We start from the raw sequence: 23,126 nt of genomic DNA, 5'->3' as shown, positions 1-23,126 counted from the left end.
ATTTTGTGCTATAAACTGCTGAGGTACCCACATTCAGGGATCAAGCCTCTGACCTGCAGGTTACATGCTCAACTCCAGGTTTTCAAGCCTTTCCCCAATATGCCACTCTATTTAGAAAGGCATATGGGAAATAAATAGCTCACAGATCCAAAGCTCTGTACAGAAAGACATTCAATACATTATTATTATTTTCTTTTTTGCAGGAGATGCAGGTTTGATGACATGTCTGAGGTTACGAAGTTTTAGAAGAAACCAATGTGTATGATAGGCTAGTGCTCAGGTCTTAACATACATGATCTCATTCTATCTCTCAAACAGTGTCACAAATTATTATTATTATACATACTTTTTTCTTTAAATTCAGTCAGCAGCACGTACTGCATCCGAATGCATATTCAGTGAGCCTTGAGCACATAGTTTTGTGGGTCAAGAACTACAAAAACATATAGTTTTCAGCTATCTGAAAAAATAAAACCCTAAATGATCTTTGGTCAAAAATATTGGAGAACTACTGAGTGACCTAAAATGTAGAATTTGTCTGAGACTGGTGGAGATTATTAGGCATGTTTATCTTCAAGAGTGGAAAGTTGTGTGCAATTTAAATGAACTTTCCCATATAGCTTCACGGCTGTTATTTCTCTATCCCTGTGCATAACTGAGATAGTGTTAGTCTACAGAGTATACCTAAAATACTGTATAATATCCTTATGGTGATGATTCTCCAAACTAAAAGTCAGATAATTTAAGAAATAGCTCAGAGTTACAAGCAAGTATCTTTAGATGCAAACTAAAGACTAAAATAAAAGATTCCAAATTTCTATTAAATATCTTGTATTTGAGTAGATGTTTTTCATAACTGGGAGATGCTTTAGAATTATTTGCTTTGATTTACTAATGGTTTCTAGGCCACAGATTTAGTAATGGTTTCTTAAGTAATTGAAATACTGATAGTTTATTTAGAAACTCAATTGGCCATATGTTGTCAAAAGCTTTAGGGTCACTTGTATCCTTTAACTAAGTAACTCCACTCTATAGGATAGATCTTGAGTAAATAGCTATAATATGGAATAGCTGGACACTAAATAATTTAATGGCCTTATATCAGAAGAGTAGAAGAATTAGCAGTTAACAGAACTAGTTTACCATTCTGCTATATTAAGTAGAACAAAAGCACAGAAAATAACATTCAGTCTATCTTAAGCTATGATGTGAAAAATATAAAGAAGCTGCAACAAAATATTAATAGTAGTAGGATATAGGGGAAATGTTTAATATTTTATGTTCTTTTTAATGGTAATTATTGCTTTTTAAATGAAAGTAAACAATATTATTCATAGATTGATAGGAGAAAATTCTGATCCTATTGATATTGGCTGAAAGGTTGGAGCCTTGTAATGCCTTAATAAATGGTCGTGGTAAACCTGCTGTATTCTTGCTGCAGTGATAGCATTACTGTGTGCGCTTCTGTCTAGACATCATGTCACAAAGCTTTTAAAACTATAGTCACACAACACTGTTCTGTCTAAGCCTTTGCTTCCAACCATTAATAGTGTTTTCTTCCATTTGACATCCTAATGTAGCCTCCCTGAGCTTACAATGACATTATCTTGACAATTCTCTAGCAAAATGTAGAACTAATGCTTCTCTAAGTTTCTATTCTCAAACCTTCACCCTTTATCTGCCCTCCTACTGTTTGATCATTAGAACTCATATTATTTTCCATGTTCGCATGATTCAAACATTGATTATTAGGAAAATATACAAAATAATGCACATGGACCAAGCATCGATCATTTGTATGGAAATTTGGTTCAAATAAATCTCTAAATAATGTTACTCTAGTTCCCATAAACTGTTTTCATTCTTTCCATTTACTTCTTGCTTCCTACTTTTCTCTTTCTGTTCCTTTACCACCTCCGTTCCCCTGCTTTCTCTTTTCTTTCACTTCCTAAATATTTACTGAGAAACTTCCATGAGTCTGACACCATGATAGGTGCTGAGACTTCAGTAGAAAGCATAAAAACAACATATTGCCTGTTTTCAAAGAGCCACAACCTGAAGATATAATTATACAGATTATACAAGTGTCATAACTGTTGAGAAAAATGTAGAGAAGTTGACCAAATCACATGAAGGAAGTATCTAACCAGTTTTGGGATTGGAAAATGTTTTTCTAAGACACTGATATTTATGATGAGAGAAAAAGAAACCAAGTAGTTAACCAAGTGAAGAGGTCAGTAGTTCGATTCACTCCAGATTTAGGTTTCACAGAAAGTTATGATTAAGAAAACAGTGCAGCTGAGAAATGCAGGATACAGTTAAAATGTTAGGTCATGAAACCAAAGCTGATTATCAAGAATAATTAAGCGAGATAGGAGGATGTCTTACTATTAGAGAGAAAGCTTCGGTGTCAAAGGAGGGCCCAGGGAGGCCTAACAAAATTTCAGTAGGAATTTGCACTTCTAGATTCAAGTAAAATTCACAAAATAGAAGGGGCTATAGAGTCTCTGCAAATACGATTCACCAGTAGCTCAGGCTTTAGCAATTTGGAGGAGGAGTTGATTCAGAGAATAAGAAGGTCCAGCACGTGACATGGAATATAGGACGAATAAAAGGTCATCAAAATGGAGAAAACAGAGTGTTGGATGACTCTGAGTCTTCCCTGGAAATGAAAGGGATTGAGTAGACTGTGAGCTGAACGCTGGCGTTTTCTCTGAAGGGGTGGATGAGTGTGTGTTATCTGCTAGCTTAAATTTATAGATTAGAATTTGCAGGACCTCAGGCAATGCCCAAGATCTTTGCAGGCAGAAGGATCCATTGATCCAAAAACCAATTTCATAATAATACTACACACATTAAATTGCCCTTCCTACTGGGTTTATATTTGTACCAATGGTGCAAAAGGAATGGCAGATGAAGCTATGGCTGTGGCTTTGGTACAAACCAAGCAAGTGGCACCGAACACAGAGGAAGGAAATAAAATTATACTGAAGGTAGTCCTCTTTGCTATAGTAAACATAGCTAATTCTATTAAAACTCAACCTTTTAATACCTGTTATTTAAATAGTCTCTCTGACAAAATGAGAAGGGCGTGTGAAGAGTTGCTGTCACACTGAAGAATGTGACTGCCTTGAGAAAAACCAATCACTCTGGTTTTAAGTCAAGAAGTCACATTTTACTCAACAGAATGACTGCCAGATAAACTACTATTACTCAGGCTACAATATTTGGCAGACATTGCCTCAAAGATGAACAGAGCATGTCTCACATTAAGGAAAATGAATAGTATTTCTTGTTACCAATGACAAAAAAAGGGGGGCAAGAAAAAGAGAGATTTCAAGAGAAAAAATATCAAGATTTTGAAAAACATACTCATCAGCAGGAGCATAATTAGAGTATAGGTAACATTAATAAGTCTGATTTTTTTAATGTAGGAGTACTGCTATTTATTCAGCCACTGATTAGCTGATTGAATTGTGCATGAACTCCACCTTACTTTTTTTTCATTTTTTATAATTTTATTTATTGAATCACCATGAGAGCAGTTACAAAGCTTTCGGGTCTAAGTCTCAGTCATATGATGAAATATCCGTACCTTCACCAGTGCCCATTCTCCACCCCCAAAGACCCCAGTATACCCCCATCCCACAACCTCCCCCTGGGGGGGAGGAAATCACCTGGGGGGCAGATAATTTCCACATTACTCTTTCTCTACTTTGATCACATTCAATATTTTGACACCAGACCCACCATTATTATTTGAGATTTTACCCCAACACTCAGATCTGCTGAAAAGGCAACAGTAGACAATTTGTGTTCTATTGCTGGTTATGAATAACATATAATGTCGCATGGCTGCAGTAAGTCCATGTGATTTTGAAATTCCGAAATTTTATCACTTAAATCTGGAGGGATTTCTGCCAAAAACCACTGGGTTTCGAGATTTGCTCCTGAGTCTCTGGGATCATGGCCGTTAAGCAGCTTGATCAGGAGCCAGAGAGGCCGTTCATGGGCGATGACTTGGGGTCTCGTTGGGAAGGGGAGAACAGGACCGGCTCCACCCCCATCCTGTGTGGCCCAAAATGTCTCATCATTGTGGGCCCAAACCTGACTGTCCAGTGGCCTCTGGAGGATGGCGGCCACGGGGCTGCCAGGGGGAACAGGCCAAGGCACAAAACCTATTCCCACCTGGGTTGGCCCAGCACTGGTAACCTACTGCAGGGACCGGATGCATTTCTGCCAAAAGCCGCTGGGTTTCGAGATTTGTTTCTGAGTCTCTGGGATCATGGCCATTAAGCAGTTCAATCAGGAACAAGAACGGCCATGCCTCCAATTATATAGCTGAGCTGGAGGTGGTTTGTGGGTGTGTTCCCCACATACCTAACTTTTGGCCATTTACTTTCTTGGTAAACTTTGACCCAAGATTTTGGGGTCTGGCCAAAGGCACATCAGCAATTTTGGGGTATCTGGAAGTCTGAAGGCGCCATCAGGCTGCTGATGCACTCGCCTCACAGGTACAAATTGACATGCTGGCAGCACCATACCCCCAATAAGTCTGATTTTTTAAAAATTATATTGTAGGGTAGGATGTATTGACATTTTTAAGGTTGTTGTATTCAATTTATCACTTTCCCAATACCTGTACCTGATGTTACAAAAGGGCACATGTATAGGTGCCAGAACCCTTCAAAATTTACATAGATCAAGGGTTAAATTTTCTTCTTGGTCTTGAGCCCAAAATAGTATAAAGCAACAGATTGAATAAAGAGGCAGAAATGAGAATCTAGCCATCTACAAAAGCAAACATGGTAGAGCTTTGCAATAAATGACATTCTTCCCACTCACTACTTTCTTGGAAGTGTATTTTATAATAAAATTAAGTCATGGGTGGTAATGTAATTGTTTTGTTGACATAATTTTAAACAAATGCCCATTTAAAAGTTTCTGTTTTGTTTTGAAGTCCAAGAACAAGGATAGAGTGAGCCCAGTTATTCGAAGGTACATGAAAGCTTCAGTAACACATTCACAACTAGAAGGATGCTGGAGCAAATGGCTGGGAGCCATATCGTAGATAACTATCCCTTTCTTCACTATTCTTCAGTTCCTGAGTTTCTGTCTGAAAGTCATCATCCATCACAAGGAACCGCTCATTGCAGAATTAGCATGAGATTGGGAGCTTCTTTTTAGGGAGATAATTGTTGCCATTCATCACAGCAGAGGTTGTCTGGCTTTCAGTGGTTTTAGCAATTGTGTGGCAATAGCCCTGCCTATTTGCCCAGGGCTGCCCAGACATTGTCAAGGCAGCACAGTGACCCCGCTATGGGAGGAGGTTCAGTCTCTGAGTCAGGCAAGTGAGTAGTTGTCTACCTCACCCCCAGACCCCTGGTCAAGCTCTTGAATCTCTGAGAAGGCTGCATGCAGACTCACCAGTCACTACTTTCCATTTAGATCACCCATCCCTGTCCAGGCTATAACCCTTGGTTCTGTGGGCTGATCTATAGAATGAGGAAGTAGACAATGATGAAGAACCGGACATGGACTTTACATCAATCTGATGAGTTCACATTCTGTCTGTCACCTCTGGAGTAGGTGACTTTAGTTAAGGACATTGTATAGTATACTTAAAATTAGTTTATAGGGTGGAGCGATAGCACAGCTGGTAGGGCGCTTGCCTTGCACGTGGACGACATGGCTGACCCAGGTTCGATTCCTCCGCCCTTCTCAGAGAGCCCGGCAAGCTACGGAGAGTATCTCGCCCACACGACAAAGCCTGGCAAGCTACCCATGACATATTTCATATGCCAAAGTATCCAGTCTATACTGCACTGCACTGTACTGCACTGTCCTCCTGTTGTTCATTGATTTGCTCAAATGGGCCCAGAAACGTCTCCAGTAACAGGAGGACAGTGCAGTGCAGTATAGACTGAATACTCAGTGCTCTCACCACCTCAGAAAAGACAAAGTTTACTTTGTGAGGTGACAGATATGTTAATTATCTTAATAGTGGTAATTATTTCACAATATATACATGTACAACAAACCATTGTGTTCTATCTAAAATGGATCTAATTTTTGTCAATCATGTGTAAATAAATTATGGGAAAATTTCACCTTCTGTTCTCCTACTATTAAGACACCTTCACATTGAAAGATCATTTTGAACCTATCATCAAAAACATGAGAAATGAGAATCATAAAATAGTTCACCATAGTGACTAGGGTTGTTCTTCCTTTTAGGAGAGTGAGTCGAGATACTCAGAGCTTTACCCCCACACCAGTCACGTGTCAACTGGGCAGCTGGGCAGAGTGGACAGATTGTTTTCCATGCCAGGACCTAAAGGTAAGCCATTTGCATTGGGGAGCATTTCCTATTACAAGCATGTGCAAGGCATTCATACAGACACAAGTAGGCAGGTGGGTATGTTTTTACATTGCAGTGGGGAGGATGAAGAACTTGAAAACCATGCCCCCAGGGTTGAGGGAACTGTTTCTGTCTCTTCTGATTTTATTTGTGAGGCATCACTGGGTGAGGTTGTATGTTACAGCTCATCTGCAGACCAAAAACCATCTGGACATGGGCCACAAAGCCCCGATTGGCTCTTTGGGTCCTAGCCAATCAAATGTTCCCTAATGAGGACCATCTGGAGGGACTAATGGCTTAGGAACCAAATGCCAGGCTGGCTGTGACCTCCGGGTAGCTGAGATGACCCAGAACATGTTACAGAGGCAAATCTGTAGGGACTTGTCTGCACAGGCTGACTCACTCAGGAATAGATGGTGTCTGTCTTGCCATACAAGTGGTTTTGGTGCAAAATGGTCAACAAACTCAGTGGCTTACCAGCAGAAGGGTTACCAGGATTATGTCTCAACTCCCTCTCACTGGGAAGAACCTTATCATTTCTGCTGGTCAGAATCATCAACTCTGGGGCTGACTACAAGCAGACTGATTTCTATTCTGCTGAATCATTGTTTTAGAATCTCTACAGTGAATAGGTATCACTGGAGCAATAGCACAGCAGGTAGGGCGTTTGCCTTGCATGTGGCTGACCCGGGTTTGATTCTTCCGTCCCTCTCAGAGAGCCTGGCAAGCTACCGAGAGCATCCTGCTCACACAGCAGAGCCTGGCAAGCTCCCTGTGGCATATTTGATATGCCAAAAACAGTAACAACAAGTCTCACAATGGAGATGTTTTACTGGTGCCTGCTTGAACAAATCGATGAACAATGGGAGGACAGTGCTACAGTGTTACAGTGAACATACACATTTAATGGAAGTAACCAGGAGTGGGATAAAGCTACACTCCAACTCCCTCATTTGGTATGCCCTGCGTGAATCTTATTTACTCACATTGCTGTTGAGTTTCACTGTCACTGTCCTCCCGTTGTTCATCGATTTTGCTCGAGCGGACCCAGTAACGTCTCCTTTTTGAGACTTCTTGTTACAGTGTTTGGCATATTGAATACGTCACAGGTAGCTTGCCAGGCTTTGCCGTGCGGGCGAGATACTCTCAGTAGCTTGTCGGACTCTCCGAGACGGGGGGGGGGGAGGAATTGAACTGGGCTCGGCTGGGCTGGCTGCGTGCAAGGCAAACGCCCTACTGCTGTGCTATCGCTCCAGCCTGCTGTTGAGTTTAAATTCTGATTTTTCAGTTTATATTCTAGCATTCTATCTTGTGTTATTTTGGAAGCTTTGTTGTTGTTGTTGTTATTGTTGTTGTTGTCGTGCCTTCCCAGCAATGATCAGGGATTACTCCTGGTTCTGAGCTCAGGGATCACTCCTGGTAAGCTCTGGGGATCATCTGGGGTCTTGGGGATTGAACTTGGGTCAGCTGCTTGCTGTATTATTGCTCTGGCCTCTACATCTCTGTAACTCTGACTCCTTATATACAAGTGGGAGGAGTAACTGCATTTACATCTTCATCTTCATCATCAACCATGTTTAGGGTTTACTTCTGGCTTTGTGATTAGGAATCACTTTTGGTGATGATCAAGGGACCTTAGGTGGTGCCAGGGAATCTAACCTAGGCTGGCTACATGCAAGGTTAGTGCCTTACCTGCTGTACTTTTTCCAGCCCTATGATTATTTTTTATTATAAAGGCATTTTCTTCCCTCTTTCCATTTTTATTAATGCTCTCTGATGTGTAATACTGTCACTGATAGTTCCGTGCAGCACTCACCACCAGAGTGCCTGCTTTCTTTCACCAATATCGTGGGGGATATCAGCACTTTTACAAGCATTACATAGGTAAGGCATATGAAGTACTCATTTGGCATCGGACACATAGTAAGTGATCAGTAAACATAAAAATCTACCACTGCCTTTCTTCTTTAGCCCTAGAACAAAGCATCATACCTGCTCCTCTCTCCCTGGATTCTTCATATTCTTCATAGCCATATCTCCTTCCAGAGTTCTCCTGAGTTAGACTACCTACTCAGTGTAGGTTAATGGCTCATTTAAAACCACCATAGATGGATGTGCCATTGACAGTAAAGTGTTATTCAACATCAAAGCACAACAATGTCTTGCTCTGCCTTTTATGTCTCTGCAAAACGCCCAAGACAGCTAGACTTGTTCCTATTGAAAAGAATATGGCCCTCATGTTCTCATTTTTCTGTGCTATTGGATATTAGTTCTCTGAGACTGCTATAACTAAACGGCATGAACTAGGTGCCTTTCAGACAATGGAAATGCTTTCTTGCAAAGTTCTGGAGCTCAGCTGTCTGAAATGAAATGGCCAGCAGGGCCATTCTCCTCTGTGTGTCTCTGTGTGACTGTCTGTACTTTGTCTCTTCCAGACCCGGTGTCAGCTGGCAATTCTTTTATCTAAATAGCACAGCGGTAGGGCGTTTGCCTTGCATGCAGCCAACAATGGCCAACCCGAGTTCGATTCCTCTGCCCCTCTCGGAGAGCCCGGCAAGCTACCGAGAGTATCTCGCCCGCACAGCAGAGCCTGGCAAGCTCCCAGTGATGTATTCGACATGCCAGACACAGTAACAACAAAGTCTCCAATGGAGACATTACTGGGCCCGCTCGAGCAAATCGATATCAACGGGAGGGCCTTTACTTTACTTTTACTTTATTTTCTTATTGAATTTAAATATGATTTAATTATACCTGACTGTGTTTAAGGGCTTTGTTGTGCTCAGGGCCCAGGTGTGGTACCCCTGGGGTCACATCCTGACAATTCTTGTCTTGGTGCTTCATTGCTCAGCATCTGTGGTCACACTTTTCCCTTCTTCCCGCATGTCTCCTTTGCATATCTGTGTAACAAATTCTTCTTTTCTCCTAAGGATCCTAAAATGGTACCGAGGGACCATAGGGATTATTCAGAACAATTTCCTGATTTCAAAAACCTTATTAATATCTCTAAAAAAATCCTTTTTCCCAAATAAGATCACACTTGCACCATTCAAGGATTAGGACTTGACTTCTTTGCCTGGCTGTTATTCAACCTACTTGTCATCAGAATCTACAACTTTTCTCCTGGGTACAGTTGAGATAGCAGACTGCACAAGTGAATGATTGACTGGTGAAACCAACAGTTGAAATACTTCCTTAGCTACTCAGAAAGATGTATGTGTCTTTAGCACAACCCTTTAAATAATTAAATCTTGCTAATTATGTGAAAGAAACTCCTTCCTATTCACCTCATTTCTTATTATTGATATGTTTCATCCTCTCAAATCACCCAAATAAAGATGTGAGTTTCTAGATAGAAACATTATCTGCTAGCTAGAGAAGAAAATTATGTCTTGATGATTCCAAGCACAGGCAACAGCACGGAGAAGTCCCTAAGGGAGAGACTGCACCAACCTTTCTGCAGTGCAATGTCTTCATTATTTGATAACAACTGAGAAACTAGAGAGCCAGTGGGAATGGACCTCATGTCTGTGCCATCAAGCCAGGTAGGGGCACCACAGAAAGGATGATAATAGCATTAATAGTTACTGTTCATAAACTACTCTTTATATACCAGGCGCTGAGCAATGCTATAAGTAAATCATCAGAGTTGACTTTCACAGCCAGCTTCAGGAGAGATAGTGCCCTCCTTTTAGCTGGGAGTGCCCATTAAGAAAGTGGCAGAGCCAGAGTGAAACCTTAGTCTGACTCCAAAATGCCCTTGTACCCAGTTAGTTTACTCAGCCACCTCCCCTTGAACTCTACAAAAAACATTAAGTGCCATTAGTGGTCACCTAATCCAATTCCCTCTGAAGTACTTCTGGCTGGAGAAGTACAACAGCTGGCTACAGGATGTTAAGGAAGCTGAAAATTATCATGATGGAGATCATGCCAGGTACCAGGCAAAATTCCTGATTCCTTGAAGTATCTGATCACTCATCTTTCAGAGACCTTTTATTTTATAGATGAGAAAAATCAAGGACCAGAAACAGTGAGTAATTCACCCAGTGACACAGATAGAGGAAGTAGCAGAACTGGAATTCTACTCCAGCTTGAAAATTATCTCCATAGAGTACATAGCCTCTAAAACTTGTGAGAATTACTTGAACTGAAATAGACAAATGAATCAGGACAAGAGAATTGGACTTTCAGTGAAATGAAGGGAGCATGTGTACTTACTCATTTTCAATGACTGACACCTGAAAAAAATATATATATAACTATGATTTTCTTCAATTAAAAAAAGTAAAGTGATCAATGGTAACTGCTCAGTAAGTGGTAGCTACTATCATAATTATCTTCATGTTGGCAACTGCAGCTTTTAAGGTTCTGGTGAAATTTACTTTATCATTTATTTGATCTTGGAACCGAAGAGATAGTATAATGGGCAAGGCCGTATTTATAATCCCCAGCACACCATATGGTTCCCCAATCCCTACAAGGAGTGATTCCTGAGAACAGTCAAAAGCAAGTCTTTTGACTGTAGTCACACAGGTGGGTGTGGCCCGACTCCCCCCCCCCCCCCCATTTTTTAAAAATTTCTCCTCTCTAGCAATGCTCACGGGACCCTGGGACTACTCTCAGTGATACTGAGTCAACCAGAATAGACAGGTCAATGTTTGAGCCAAGGGACATGGAGATGCTAGGGCCTAGTGGTACTTGGGATTGAACTTGAAGTCTCCATGCATGCAAGACATACACTCCAGCCCTTTGAACTATCTTCCAAGCCCCCCATATAACATAAGTTTACCAGAGAGTAAATGTTTATATATGCCAAAAGTAAAATATCACCACACCAGATCCATCACCAAAATGACCATATAAACTTTTAGAGAGTGAGAAAGAGAATTGTTTTCTGATTGTTAAACTGAGCACTCCCTTATTTATTACACTGTGGAACAGAAGATGAGTAGAAAATGAAAAAATGCTGATATTCATATTTATTCATAACAATTCTAATGTCTTGGAAATCACAGGGTTTGCAAATCTTTTGCTGCTATTACTCATGTAAAGTCAAGGAGAGGGAAGGGACAGGTTGAATCTACATTTTTGGCTGCTATGTCTTTTTGGCCAAAGAGCAATCATATAAGCAGAAGTGGGCAAGAGGAGAGAGGGGCCAGCTGCCCTGTCCACTGATTACCCGTGGAATCATGTGGAAGACACACTCATGTGTGTCAGGGAGAGATGGCTGGGCACAGAGCACCAGTGACAGGCGCAGTGATCAGGCATGGGATCAGAAGCATCCTCATATTCTCTCCCTGAATTCTCACTAACCCTGTTCAGGACAGGTGGTCTCCAGGAGCACTTTACATATCATAAAACAGAGACTTGCTCATGGTGAATTTGTGTCAGAACCCAGATTGGTGTCTCATGCTCCTCCAGCTGCAGAACACAGAGAAAGAGTCATCATTAAGTGCTTTGAGGGAGGCTTCAGGTCACCCGCCTCATTGCACAGATTTGGAAGTGCAGCATCAAATAACAGCACTGACACTTTTTACAGCAAGTAAGAGAAAGGTTCAGGCAAGAAATTCACTTCCCTGGCCACTTGATTTTTTTTTTCTTGCCTTCAAGTAAAGATATGCCTCTTTGTTATCTAGCAACTTATACACATTTAAAAAATCTCTCAAATTTACAATTTATTACTTATTAAGCAATGAGAGACCATTATAAATATAGTTTTTGGGCCCAGAAATGTTGTTTAGTGATAGACCACTTGCCTTACATGCATGAGGTCCAAGGTTGCATTCATTTTACAAAATAAAAAAAAATACTACATAGTAAAGTTAGGAAAAATAACTCCCACTCATAACAGATTATATTGGAAGACTTCTAAGATTTTAATTTTATATCTAGTTGAAATCCCAGTTTCAAGAACCCTAGCTGCTTGATTTTTGTTGTTGTTGTTGTTGTTATTGTTTTGGGGTCATTCCCAGTTCAGAATTTACTCCTGGCTCTATGCTCAGGAATCACTCTTGGCAGGGCTGAGGGACCATATGGAGTACAAAGGGATCAAACCTGGGTTAATTGTGTGCGAGTCAGGTCTCTTCTAAAATTCTTGAAATATGGCTATTAAGGGCAGATCCAGGGAAATAGGCAGCAGAAATAGGGTGCTTCCCACTTTTGTACTGGGCATTCTGCGTGTTTTGCATTTTAATAATATATATTCGGAGAGCCTGGCAAGCTACCGAGAGTATTCAATATGCCAAACACAGTAACAAGAAGTCTCACAATGGAGACGTTACTGGGCTGCTCGAGCAAATCGATGAACAACAGGAGAACAGGACAGGACAGGACAGGACAGGATATATATATATATATATGTAAAGTAAAGGCTCTCCCATTGTTCATCGATTTGCTTGAGCGGGCCCAGTAACATCTCCATTGGAGATTTTGTTGTTACTGTGTTTGGCATATCGAATACATCACGGGTGGCTTGCCAGGCTCTGCCGTGTGGGCGAGATACTCTCGGTAGCTTGCCGGGCTCTCCAAGAGGGGCGGAGGAATCCAACTCGGGTCGGCCATGTTGGCTGCATGCAAGGCAAACGCCCTACCGCTGTGCTATCACTCTCTCTCTCTCTCTCTCTCTCTCTCTCTCTATATATATATATATATATATATATATATATATATGACATCCCTAGAAGTGCTCAGAACTCCTGAGTTCCACACCCTACACAGTGAGAGTTGACCGTTCAGGTCCACAGTTCAATATGAAGGCTTCAGGATGTGGTACTACTCAGGGTCTATAGTGCCAGGGACCACCAGAGCTGCTTCACTGATGCTCAGAAGCTTCTGGGCTGACACCTGATAGACCAAACAGAGCTGGGAACTGACCCCAGGTCAGGATTATGGACTCTAACCACTGAATTAGTTCCTCAACCCTGTTAAACAGTTTTGTAGACTCTAGAGTTTTTTTTTTTAAGGAAGGGTAAAATCTCATATTGCTCTTACTATTCTGGTGTTCTGCTTTCTCCTTCCCATCTATTACCTGGCACTTCACTCCTTGCAGAAAGAAGGATCCAACACTGGGGTACTTTGTCATCCTTTCTCTTATAACTATTTGTCCATCAAAACTGCACTCAGGGACTCAGACAGTTTTCAGAACATGTCTTCTCTACCTTTTGGATGGGCTCCCTCTTTATAGAAAGCCAGCGGGTCTCAGAAACCTTACCCAGAGAATAGGTCCTTTCCAATAGATCTGAAGGCAACTCTTCAGGGAGGTCTGACAGCTTAGGGAGAGACAGGAACCAATAATTCTCAACGGGTAATTCCAATGTAGCAGGTAGTAGGCTAGAGTTAAACTTACCTGGTTTATCTCCCACCTCCCCATAAGGAATATGGTGAGATTCTTCCCAACTGAACCCCAGATGAAACAGGAAGAATATCATCACTTGTATTACTTCTCATCCCGTTGCTCATTGATTTGCTCCAGCAGGCACCAAAGAATACCATGAACACAAGAAATTCTGGGAAGGAAAAATCATAGGTCTGAAAGTGCTATTTGTGTACTTGACCACAGATCAATGCCATGTGTATGAAGATAAATCATTCAGGTCCATCCTCTGCCATCCCAGCCCCTTTGCAAATTGTTCCTACAATAGAGAGAAAGGTAGACAAATACACAGAGTGGACCACCATCTTACTGAAAAGTGCAAGACCCTGCAGCATCCATAGCTAGGGACAGCTTCCAAGGGTGCTAAGCCCTGAGTCTTGAAGGGTGACTAGGCAGGAAGTGGTTGAAGGAGGTGCAATGATTACCCCGCCCGGCAAGCAGAGAGACTCTAGATGTCTAGGTGTATCTTATCTAAGTGCTTCCTTTGCTGTTGGAAGGTACTACTTAATGTTGCAGCTGGTGACGGTGCCACCTCTCATTGGGAACACTCATGTCCTTAAAAAGACAGCTTCTTAGGCAGCTCTCAATCACAGACTCTTCTTCCTTATGTTGAGTAGAGATATGCCTGTTCAAATCTTGGCTGATTGATAGACAATGAACATATCTGGCTCAAAACCCCCATGTAGTACCGGTACCGAAGCCTCCTGCAGCCAAACAAGTTTGGGGGCACCATCTGCAGCGGCAGTGTCTGGGATCAAGCCAGCTGTCACAGTTCCACGCCTTGTCTGAATTCAGCTCAGTGTGGCCAGGATTTCCAGTGCAAGGAAACAGGTGAGTGGCTTTCCGGGAATGAACAGCTGGGCTGATGCATTAAGATGTACAACACTCCTCAGAGAACTTGTTAAAATACACCCCCATGAGCCCATCTCCTGTCACTTCAGGTGGGGCCCAGAAATATAAATTTTTGAGCCAAGCCAGCAGCTTAAGTGGTTTTGATGCAAGTTTGTAGGAACATCTGTTGATTCATTTAGAGAAGCTACAGTTCATTCATTCTTCCTCATATTAAATAACTAGTATCTGGGCACTGATTCTATGCAGGGAGTGTGCTCACTGCTGGTAACCTGGAGAAGCAAACACAATTGGCCTCATCTCAAGACCCTCATAGTCTTCTTGAGAGCAAGACTTGCAAGGAATCAATGATTGTCTCCTGAGATTAGCTGGTGCACCTTTGCTCACCATAGCCCTGCCTTCAAGACCCTTATCTTCCAAGAGACCTTCTGTCAGGGGGTCACCTTATCTGCCCTGGGGAATCTGAGTAACCTTCAAATATTACTGGGGTGGAGACTAAGAAAATAAAAGCTTAGAAGAAGCTATGCCAAGACACAGGGCCAGGGGAGTTGCAGTCAGTGAGGGAGATGGAGGTGGTAGAGGTAGGAAGTAGAGCAGGGACGATGACAATGTTTAGAAGAGACAAGGGCTAGTCTCCGGGAAATAAGAGTAGGGGGATGTCATGACCAGACATTCATTCCAGAAAGCTTCCATGTGAATGTGGATTAGTGAGGATAACTGGGGATGCGATGGGAGTGGGGTGTTGGGGCGGACAGCTAGAGCAGGGAGCTCAAGGGGAGTAAACACAGGAATGAAACAAACAAACATTGAGGACGGAGAAAGGGTAGAGCAGGAAGGAGAGTCTGAAGGCCGTTTCAGATGCTGAACAGTCCTGGGGACTATGGACGGGGACAGGAAGGAGAGAGAAGAGTCTAGAAGGTTCTAGAAGCATCTACAGTCTCTCATATTGCAGGTCGATGCCTGAAACAACACCTGGTATGTAACGGGGACATGGATTGCCTTGATGGCTCTGATGAGAGTGACTGCGATGATGTCAGGGTACCAGAGGATGACTGTACCCAGTACGAGCCCATTCCAGGGTCAGAGAAGGCGGCCAGGGGGTGAGTCCTGTTTCTGTCAGCCCGGGGCCTGGGAGAAAGTCCTCTTCCAGAGGGACGTCAAATCAGAGCACAGACGGGTCTCTTTGAAGGAGTTCTCTGCCTCTGTGGGCATCTGTGGAAGAGACAGCACTCCCTGACTCCAAGGTGGAGGTCTCAATCTCTTCAGCCTCTCTAGTGAAATACCCCACCCTGGGAGGTTGGAAAAACAGGGATTTCTCTCTAATAATTCAGGGGTGACATCTATGTCAGGGTACAGACCTTATTTTTATTTTTATTTTATTTTTTTAAATATTTAAGTTTTTTTATTAATTTTTTTAATTAGTGAAACACCATGAGGTACAGTTGTAGATTTACAATTTTTTGTGCTTGGGTTTGATTATACAATGATCAGATACCCATCCCTCCACCAGTGCCCATTTTCCACCACCATGGATAATATCCCTCCCACCCCCATCCCCCCATCCCCCCCTGCCTCTGTGGCAGGGCAATCCCCTGTGTTCTCTCTCTCCTTTTGGGTGTTGTGCAGACCTTATTTTTAATACTCAAAAGGGGGAAAAGAACTGGGGTATTCACTTATGAATGCTAATTCATTCCTGAAAACTCTGTCCTCATGACCTGTTTTAAGATAATCATTCTGGGCACTGAGTCTCAACATATGAGTTTGGAGAGGGATACAAACATTCAGTCAGCTGGTGGTGTTGCTCATGCCCAGATGATGTGACTCTTCTGAGAGCTGACTGCGGGACCCCTTCCCTCTTAGCCCTACCCATTCCTCTGCTCAGCTGTTATCGCAATACCATTTTCGGAGGATTTTATAGAGACCACCTCTTCTATGTAGCCTCCCACAAATTCCCCAGAAGAGAACTCTTCTTGAATCCACACACATTCCAGTAGTTCCATTTACTTTCTGCTTTGCACCCCAGTTGCTGGAATTGCCACGGTTAAAATATGAGACAATTAAAAGAAAACACGCCATATGGCGAGGAGGCAGAGAGGGGCTGAAGTAGCCATTTGACCTTCTTTTACTCTCCATCACCAGTTTGTTTTTCTGAGGTTCCATCAGCCTTAATCCTCACTTGCTTTCACTGTGCATGTTCAGTTGCTACAAGATATTGTACTCTTTTCTTTTGAGGAGAGGAAACTGCTTCCTCCTAAGTGGTCTTCCTCATAATCCTAACCCAGTTGTATGAACTAAACTACACCCCACTAAAATTCCTAATTAGAAACTCTAACTGCTTCCATTATCATATGTGGAGATGAGGCCTTTGAGAAACAGGTGCATATGGTCATGAGGATGGGACCCTAATCTGAGAGGACTGGTGTCCCTTGGAGAAGAGGAAGGATACCAAAGTGTACAGGCTCATTATTTCCAGAGAGAAGAGGCCAGAGCTCTGGCTAACAAGGCATTGTTTGCAATCCAAGACAAGATGTCTCTCCAGTAACGAATCGTGGCACTTTGACCTTGAACTCACCAGAGGTGGGAGAGGTACATGTCTGCTCTTGGAATCGTCCAGAGTGTTACATTCAGATAGAGCAGTCCATGCTCCTAGGCTGTTCCTGGGATGATCTTTTTCCTGTTGCTTTTTAATTTAACCATTTCCCAGTTTAACACTTTACTTATTGATACAGAAGTAATACATGCTTGAGGTAAAGATGGAAACCCTTTCCCCTCCCCTCTCCTATACCCCATCGATCACCCTTGTTCATGTTGCTCCTTAAAACTTATTCTTAATAATGGTTTGCTATAGGTTCTTTCAGATTGTATACATATACACCAAAGAAGTACATTTTTAGTAAAATATTCCTCTATGTATTATGTACTATAGACATAAATATATTTCAGATCTTTGTAATCATACTACTTTGTGTATGTGTGTATATATATGTACATATATATATATATATATATATATATTTCACTAAGAGAGAGAGAGAGCCCGGCAAGCTACCGAGAGTATTCGATATGCCAAACACAGTAACAACAAAGTCTCTAATGGAGACGTTACTGGGCCCGCTCGAGCAAATCGACGATCAACGGGAGGGCCTTTACCTTTACCTTTACTAAGAGTATATTGTGAAGATTTCATCTCACATTTTCTACTGCCTGTCCCCAGAAGCACAGTATGCTCAGAGGCCAACAAACGATGGCCTAAAGGCTGAATCAGTCTGCTGTCTGCTGTAAATAAAGCTTTGTTTGAATCAGCTTTCACCCTACAATGGTAGACTTGAGTAGTTTCAACAGAGATCTATGACCTGCCAAACTTAAACTATTTATTCTTGGGGTTACTTCTGGCTCTGTGCTCAGGGATCACTTCTGGCATTGCTTGGGGGAGTGTATCAGATGCTGGGGATCAAATCAAGGTCAGTTGTGAGAAAGGCAAGTAGCCCTTCCCTCTGACCTATAGCTCCAGTCCCTTGACTATTTTTGAAAGATGATTAGAGTGTTTCCCAATTCTTCCCTCTTATAAATAATACTAAAATTAACATCATTGGGTACATATTTTTGAGCACATCATCTGAATATTTCTGTAAAAATTTCTAGAAAGAGGACTTTTTCCAGGTCTTTTCACATTTACTAGGGTGCTATTATAGGCTATTCCAAATGTATATTAGTATCCTTCTATGCTTAAAGGTTATCAGTGCAAGCTGAGAGCTTATTATTTCTTTGAAAGTTTGACCCATCAAAGAGCCTATATTTAAAAAGAAACAGACAGAAGCATGTTCAATGGGAGGGAAGACAGAAACTACACGGTAAAGGAAAGAAATTTTGATTTTATTGTCAAAAACTCTAGGAAATAAATCCAGCTGAGACTATAAGCAAGCTACTTAATTTTTCTGAGCTTCAATTTCTGCATTTGCAGAATTGTCATGAGGTTGAAAGCTAATGTATGCTAAATGTCTTGTAGAGTGTGTGTTCAATTCATCAAAGCTATTATTACATCACTTCCACTAATGAGAAGAAAGAGATGGAGAAAGGAAGAGAAGAAGGAAGTTAACTCATATTGAATTTCTGCTATTTGCCAGGTGCTCTGTAATTATCCATTTATCCCTCTGAAGTAGGTTGGATTCAGGTTTTCCCCTGCTCATCGTCTGCTTTTGTGCCTTTTTGCAGAGGTCATAAATAAACATGACCAACACCATGCAATCGACAAAATTCAAATATCTAAAGAGATACAGAGGGAGGAAGGATTCTCCAGATATCAACAGTTGTATGAAGGAGGCAATGTTTGATTTGGATCTCAAGGACCAAATTGGAATTTGAGAGGCATATAAACGTATTTTATTGCTTGTAACATATGACTCTTCAATTGCAAGCTCCTTGGACTATTAACTAATCCTAAAGGTTTTTGTTCAGTTTTCTGCTTTTAGGAAATTAAACTGCATGTTATCCACTTAACATTTTTTTCTTTACCTAAATAAGGCAAAAAGCATGGGTGACCTAAAACATGGCTGTGGGCAGAAAGTTAGAAAATTTGAGAAAAGTTTGGGAAAATATTTCTCTCTCGCTTTCTCTCTCTCTCTCTCTCTCTCACACACACACACACACGCACACACACACAAAAGCAATTGCTCTACCATTGAGCTACATCTATAGCTATGTAGGAAAACATATTTCTAGAAGGTTCTTAGGTTAGGGGACAGGAAGAATCAATCATGTATTCAATATCTAGTAAGTATGATCAACTTTACTTCTGTTTTGCTATAATTCCAACATTTGAACTTCACAAAGCCTGGAAGTCTACTCATCAAATGAGAAAAATGAACTTCTGTATACTTCTATGATGGTTCAAAATCAACCTGTTGGTAAATACCTGAGGTGGAAACTGAACAGCAATCTCCCTGATCTGAGGCATTTGCGGTCTCTGATATTCTGTTGCTGTATGAGAGAATAGACTCTCAACACAGCACCACAGGTTACTCTAGTTCAAAGCTTTTGGTTTTTATTTTAGCAGCAGAGTTCTTTTCTGAAGCAATGCAAATGAAAATAATGGCAGCATTTATTTAGCACTTAGTATGTAGGATTCCTCCCCAAGTTTCAGATTCATATTTAGCTTGGTTAGGATCAGGGGGATAATATTCACAGATGACTGAGGGGAGGCTCAAAGAGGTTACATGGTTTAACACAGGTCACACAGCTTGAGGAGATGAGACTGGAAATGGAATCAGACTCTAGACTCTAGATAAGGATACATATTCTTCTACGACTTATTCCACACATACTTAGAGGTAACTTTGTGTGTGTGTGTGTGTGTGTGTGTGTGTGTGTGTGTGTGTGTGAAGCAAGAAAGTTTTTATTGAAACTTATTTAGAAAGGTGTGAGGAGAGAGAGAGAAAGAGAGAGAGATACATGTTTGGGAGAGAACATAGGCTTCTTCAGAGTGGAAATAGGCAACAAAATGATATTGAGACAATCAAGCAAGATACATGTTCATTGGAGAACATGGGCTTAAAGAATTAGAGGTACCTCTTATGTGGCAACTCTGATCTAGATGTTGAAAGAAACTATCTGGCTACTCTGGTTAAAGGCAGCCCTGGCTTGGTTCAACTCCTTTGCCTCTCACTGTTCCATAAAATGAGGTACTTAGTGAAGTACTTCGGATCACCCTAGAGTTTCACAGAACGCAGTTTGAGAAACCATGGATTTTTAAATACCATTTTTCCAGTCCAATGCTCACTCCAGAAGCTGCCTGCCTTTTCCATTTAGGTACAATATCCTGACCCAGGAAGGAGTACAGAGTGTGTACGATGCCAGGTACTATGGGGGCCAGTGTGAGACGGTGTACAACGGCGAGTGGAGGGAGCTGCGCTACGACCCTACCTGTGAGCGCCTCTACTATGGGGAGGATGAGAAGTACTTCCGGAAACCCTACAACTTCCTCAAGTATCACTTTGAGGTAGGCCTGTGGGAGGATGCTCCCAGTCACTAAGGGAGAGATGCCTGACTGCGGGCGGGAGTTATTCCCACTTAAAAAATCTTGGGTCCATTGCAAAAATATCGCAACATATGTGGGCTTGAATCTCTGGGTTTGGAGTCATAGGACATGTTTCCAGGACAGGCTCTGGGAGAATGTAAGTAGATAGGATCTTCCACAGTGTAGTGACTCTTGCCCTCAAGAAGTGGCTGACTGAAATTTTGAGGCTCTGTTTCACTAGCCCTGCACTCATCACCTGTGTCTCTTAGTTTCCAGTGTGGAACTGTGTGTGTGTGTGTGTGGGGGGGGAGTTATCTGAGATTGAAATCCCAAAGATTCTCTCATTTCTCAAATGCTGTAGTTTTCTGGCTACTTAAGCACCACATAATTCATGATCAGCTTTAAGCCATTGATTTCTTCAGCCTTTACCCTCTGGGTGAAATGTCTATACTGACAGCTTTAGAGAATGTTTCTTGTGTCCAGTATTTTTACTCACACACGACCCCCTCCCTCATTTAATCCTCATAACATAAAAAACACCAAACATTAGCCAGGTGGCACAAATGCTGGCCGACTTCAACTGTGAGTGTGGAAAGGTCAGACTACAGCTGAATCTCACAAAGACACTGTCACTGTCACTGTCCTCCCGTTGTTCATTGATTTGCTCAAGCAGGCCCAGTAATGTCTCCATTGTGACAATTGTTACTGTGTTTGGCATAACAAATACATCACAGGTAGCTTGCCAGGCTTTGCCGTGTGGGCGAGATACTCTCAGTAGCTTGCCGGGCTCTCCAAGAGGGGCAGTGCAATCAAACTCCGGTCGGCCATGTTGGCTGCTTGCAAGGCAAACGCCCTACCCGCTGTGCTATCACTCTAGTCCCTCACGAAGGCAATGTTTATTTATGAGAAATGGTCTCGTTCCTGATGTTCCATTCACTCGCAATGAAATGAACATCTCCAAATGCAACAGTCATGTGTACGTAGCTTGAGAAGTCAACATAACAAAGACCTGGCACCTGAGCTGCGCAGAAGAAAGAGAGCAGCTTGGGATGCCTTCAAGAGCATTGAAGAAATAGCTAAGAGGACGAAGAACCTCTGGCTCTGAGCTCATCTCATGAATTCCACTGTTCTTCCTGCATTAACATATGCCTCAGAGACCTGGGCTCTACGAAAAGAGGATGAGAATGCTATTTGGGTCTCCCAAAGAGGAATTGAAAGAGCTATGCTTGGAGTATCATGCTTCACTCAAGTGAAAGAATCCGGAGTTCTGACCTCCATCAACAATCAAGAATCAGGGACTCTGTCTTGTTTGCCAAGGCATCGAAAATCAGATGGGCTGGACATGTAATGAGATTTGGAGATGACTGCTGGACTAGAGCCATTACCTACTGGATTCCACAGGATGCCAAAAGATCGTGTGGCTGCCCATCTACGAAATGGTCAGACTTCTTCATCAAGACCCTGAACGATCAGTTTGAGGCTCTTCATGTTTGTAGAACGAGCAGATGCCATTGGACTACACTAGCACGTGACAGGGATGAATGGAGATGTTACTGGTGCCCGCTCAAGCAAATCGATGAGTAACAGGATGTCAAGTGATCAAGTGATCAACATAAAAAACATAGAGATATTATTATTATTATTAAATCGGCATTTTGAGAACTATATCCTATATCCAATAGTGCTCAGGTCTTACTCCTGCCTCTGTGCTCTTTTAATGGTGCTCAGAAAACCATGTGTTGCCTAATATCAAATTGAGGTTAGCTGCATGTAAGACAAGTACCTTGGCCTCAGTAATATCTCGTTAGTGCCTAAATTGGTATTTTAAATATTTCATTATATATATTCGCTTTACTGAATAAACCTCTACTACCTCCACTACCCAGCCACTGCCATTCTCCAGGCCGCTTTTTGGATGGCACGGCCGCATCATAAGACACTTAATATCCATCTTCAAGGATTACCGCAGCATATTTGATAGGGTTCAAACATGGTTTGAACCATGGGAACACCTGCAAAGGCAATTAGAGGCCGCTTTAAAAGCCTCTATCCCTCTCAGAGAGCCTGGCAAGCTACTGAAAGTATCCCACCCACACAGCAGAGCCTGGCAATTTGATATGTCAAATCTGTGGCATATTCGATATGTCAAAACCAGTAAATACAATGGGTCTCACTCTCCTGACTCTGAAAGAGCCACCAATATGGCAGCATTAAGAAGGATGAGGAAGGAGAGGCTTATAGAATCTCAAGGCCGAACTAGGCTGCCAAAAAAAAAGGACAAAATGACTGTCTGGTATACAGAATGGAAAAGCATATTCACTGAATACACATCCGACAAGGGGTTGTTATCAAGGATATACAAAGTACTGGTTGAACTCCACGAGAAGAAAACATCCAACCAACCCCATCAAAAAACGGGGCAATGAAATGAACAGAAACTTTCTCAAAGAAGAAATCCGAATGGATTTAGGCATTTCTGTAGAGAAAATTCTCCACATCATTAATCATCAGGGAGATGTAGATCAAAACCA

The 23,126-nt window shown here is 42.0% G+C and overlaps 2 protein-coding genes across 2 annotated transcripts in view; one reads left to right on the top strand and one right to left on the bottom strand.

Moving 5' to 3' along the window:
- FYB2 (FYN binding protein 2) overlaps positions 1 to 23,126 on the bottom strand; it is a 313,439-nt gene that overhangs the window by 155,221 nt on the left and 135,092 nt on the right. The gene's annotated exons all lie outside the window — the stretch shown is intronic.
- The window catches only part of C8A (complement C8 alpha chain), a 72,773-nt gene that overhangs the window by 4,338 nt on the left and 45,309 nt on the right, over positions 1 to 23,126 (top strand). The window contains exons 2-5 of the mRNA XM_056122175.1: positions 6,238 to 6,340; positions 14,420 to 14,564; positions 15,535 to 15,682; positions 20,388 to 20,577. Coding sequence (XP_055978150.1) covers positions 6,238 to 6,340; positions 14,420 to 14,564; positions 15,535 to 15,682; positions 20,388 to 20,577 — 586 coding nt within the window. The remainder of the gene's footprint in view (positions 1 to 6,237; positions 6,341 to 14,419; positions 14,565 to 15,534; positions 15,683 to 20,387; positions 20,578 to 23,126) is intronic.

The sequence above is a fragment of the Sorex fumeus genome, unplaced genomic scaffold, assembly GCF_029834395.1.
Source record: "Sorex fumeus unplaced genomic scaffold, SorFum_2.1 ptg000045l, whole genome shotgun sequence".
Taxonomy (NCBI): domain Eukaryota; kingdom Metazoa; phylum Chordata; class Mammalia; order Eulipotyphla; family Soricidae; genus Sorex; species Sorex fumeus.
The sequence above is the reverse complement of the archived record's forward strand: the minus strand, read 5'-3'. Positions and strand labels throughout refer to the sequence as shown.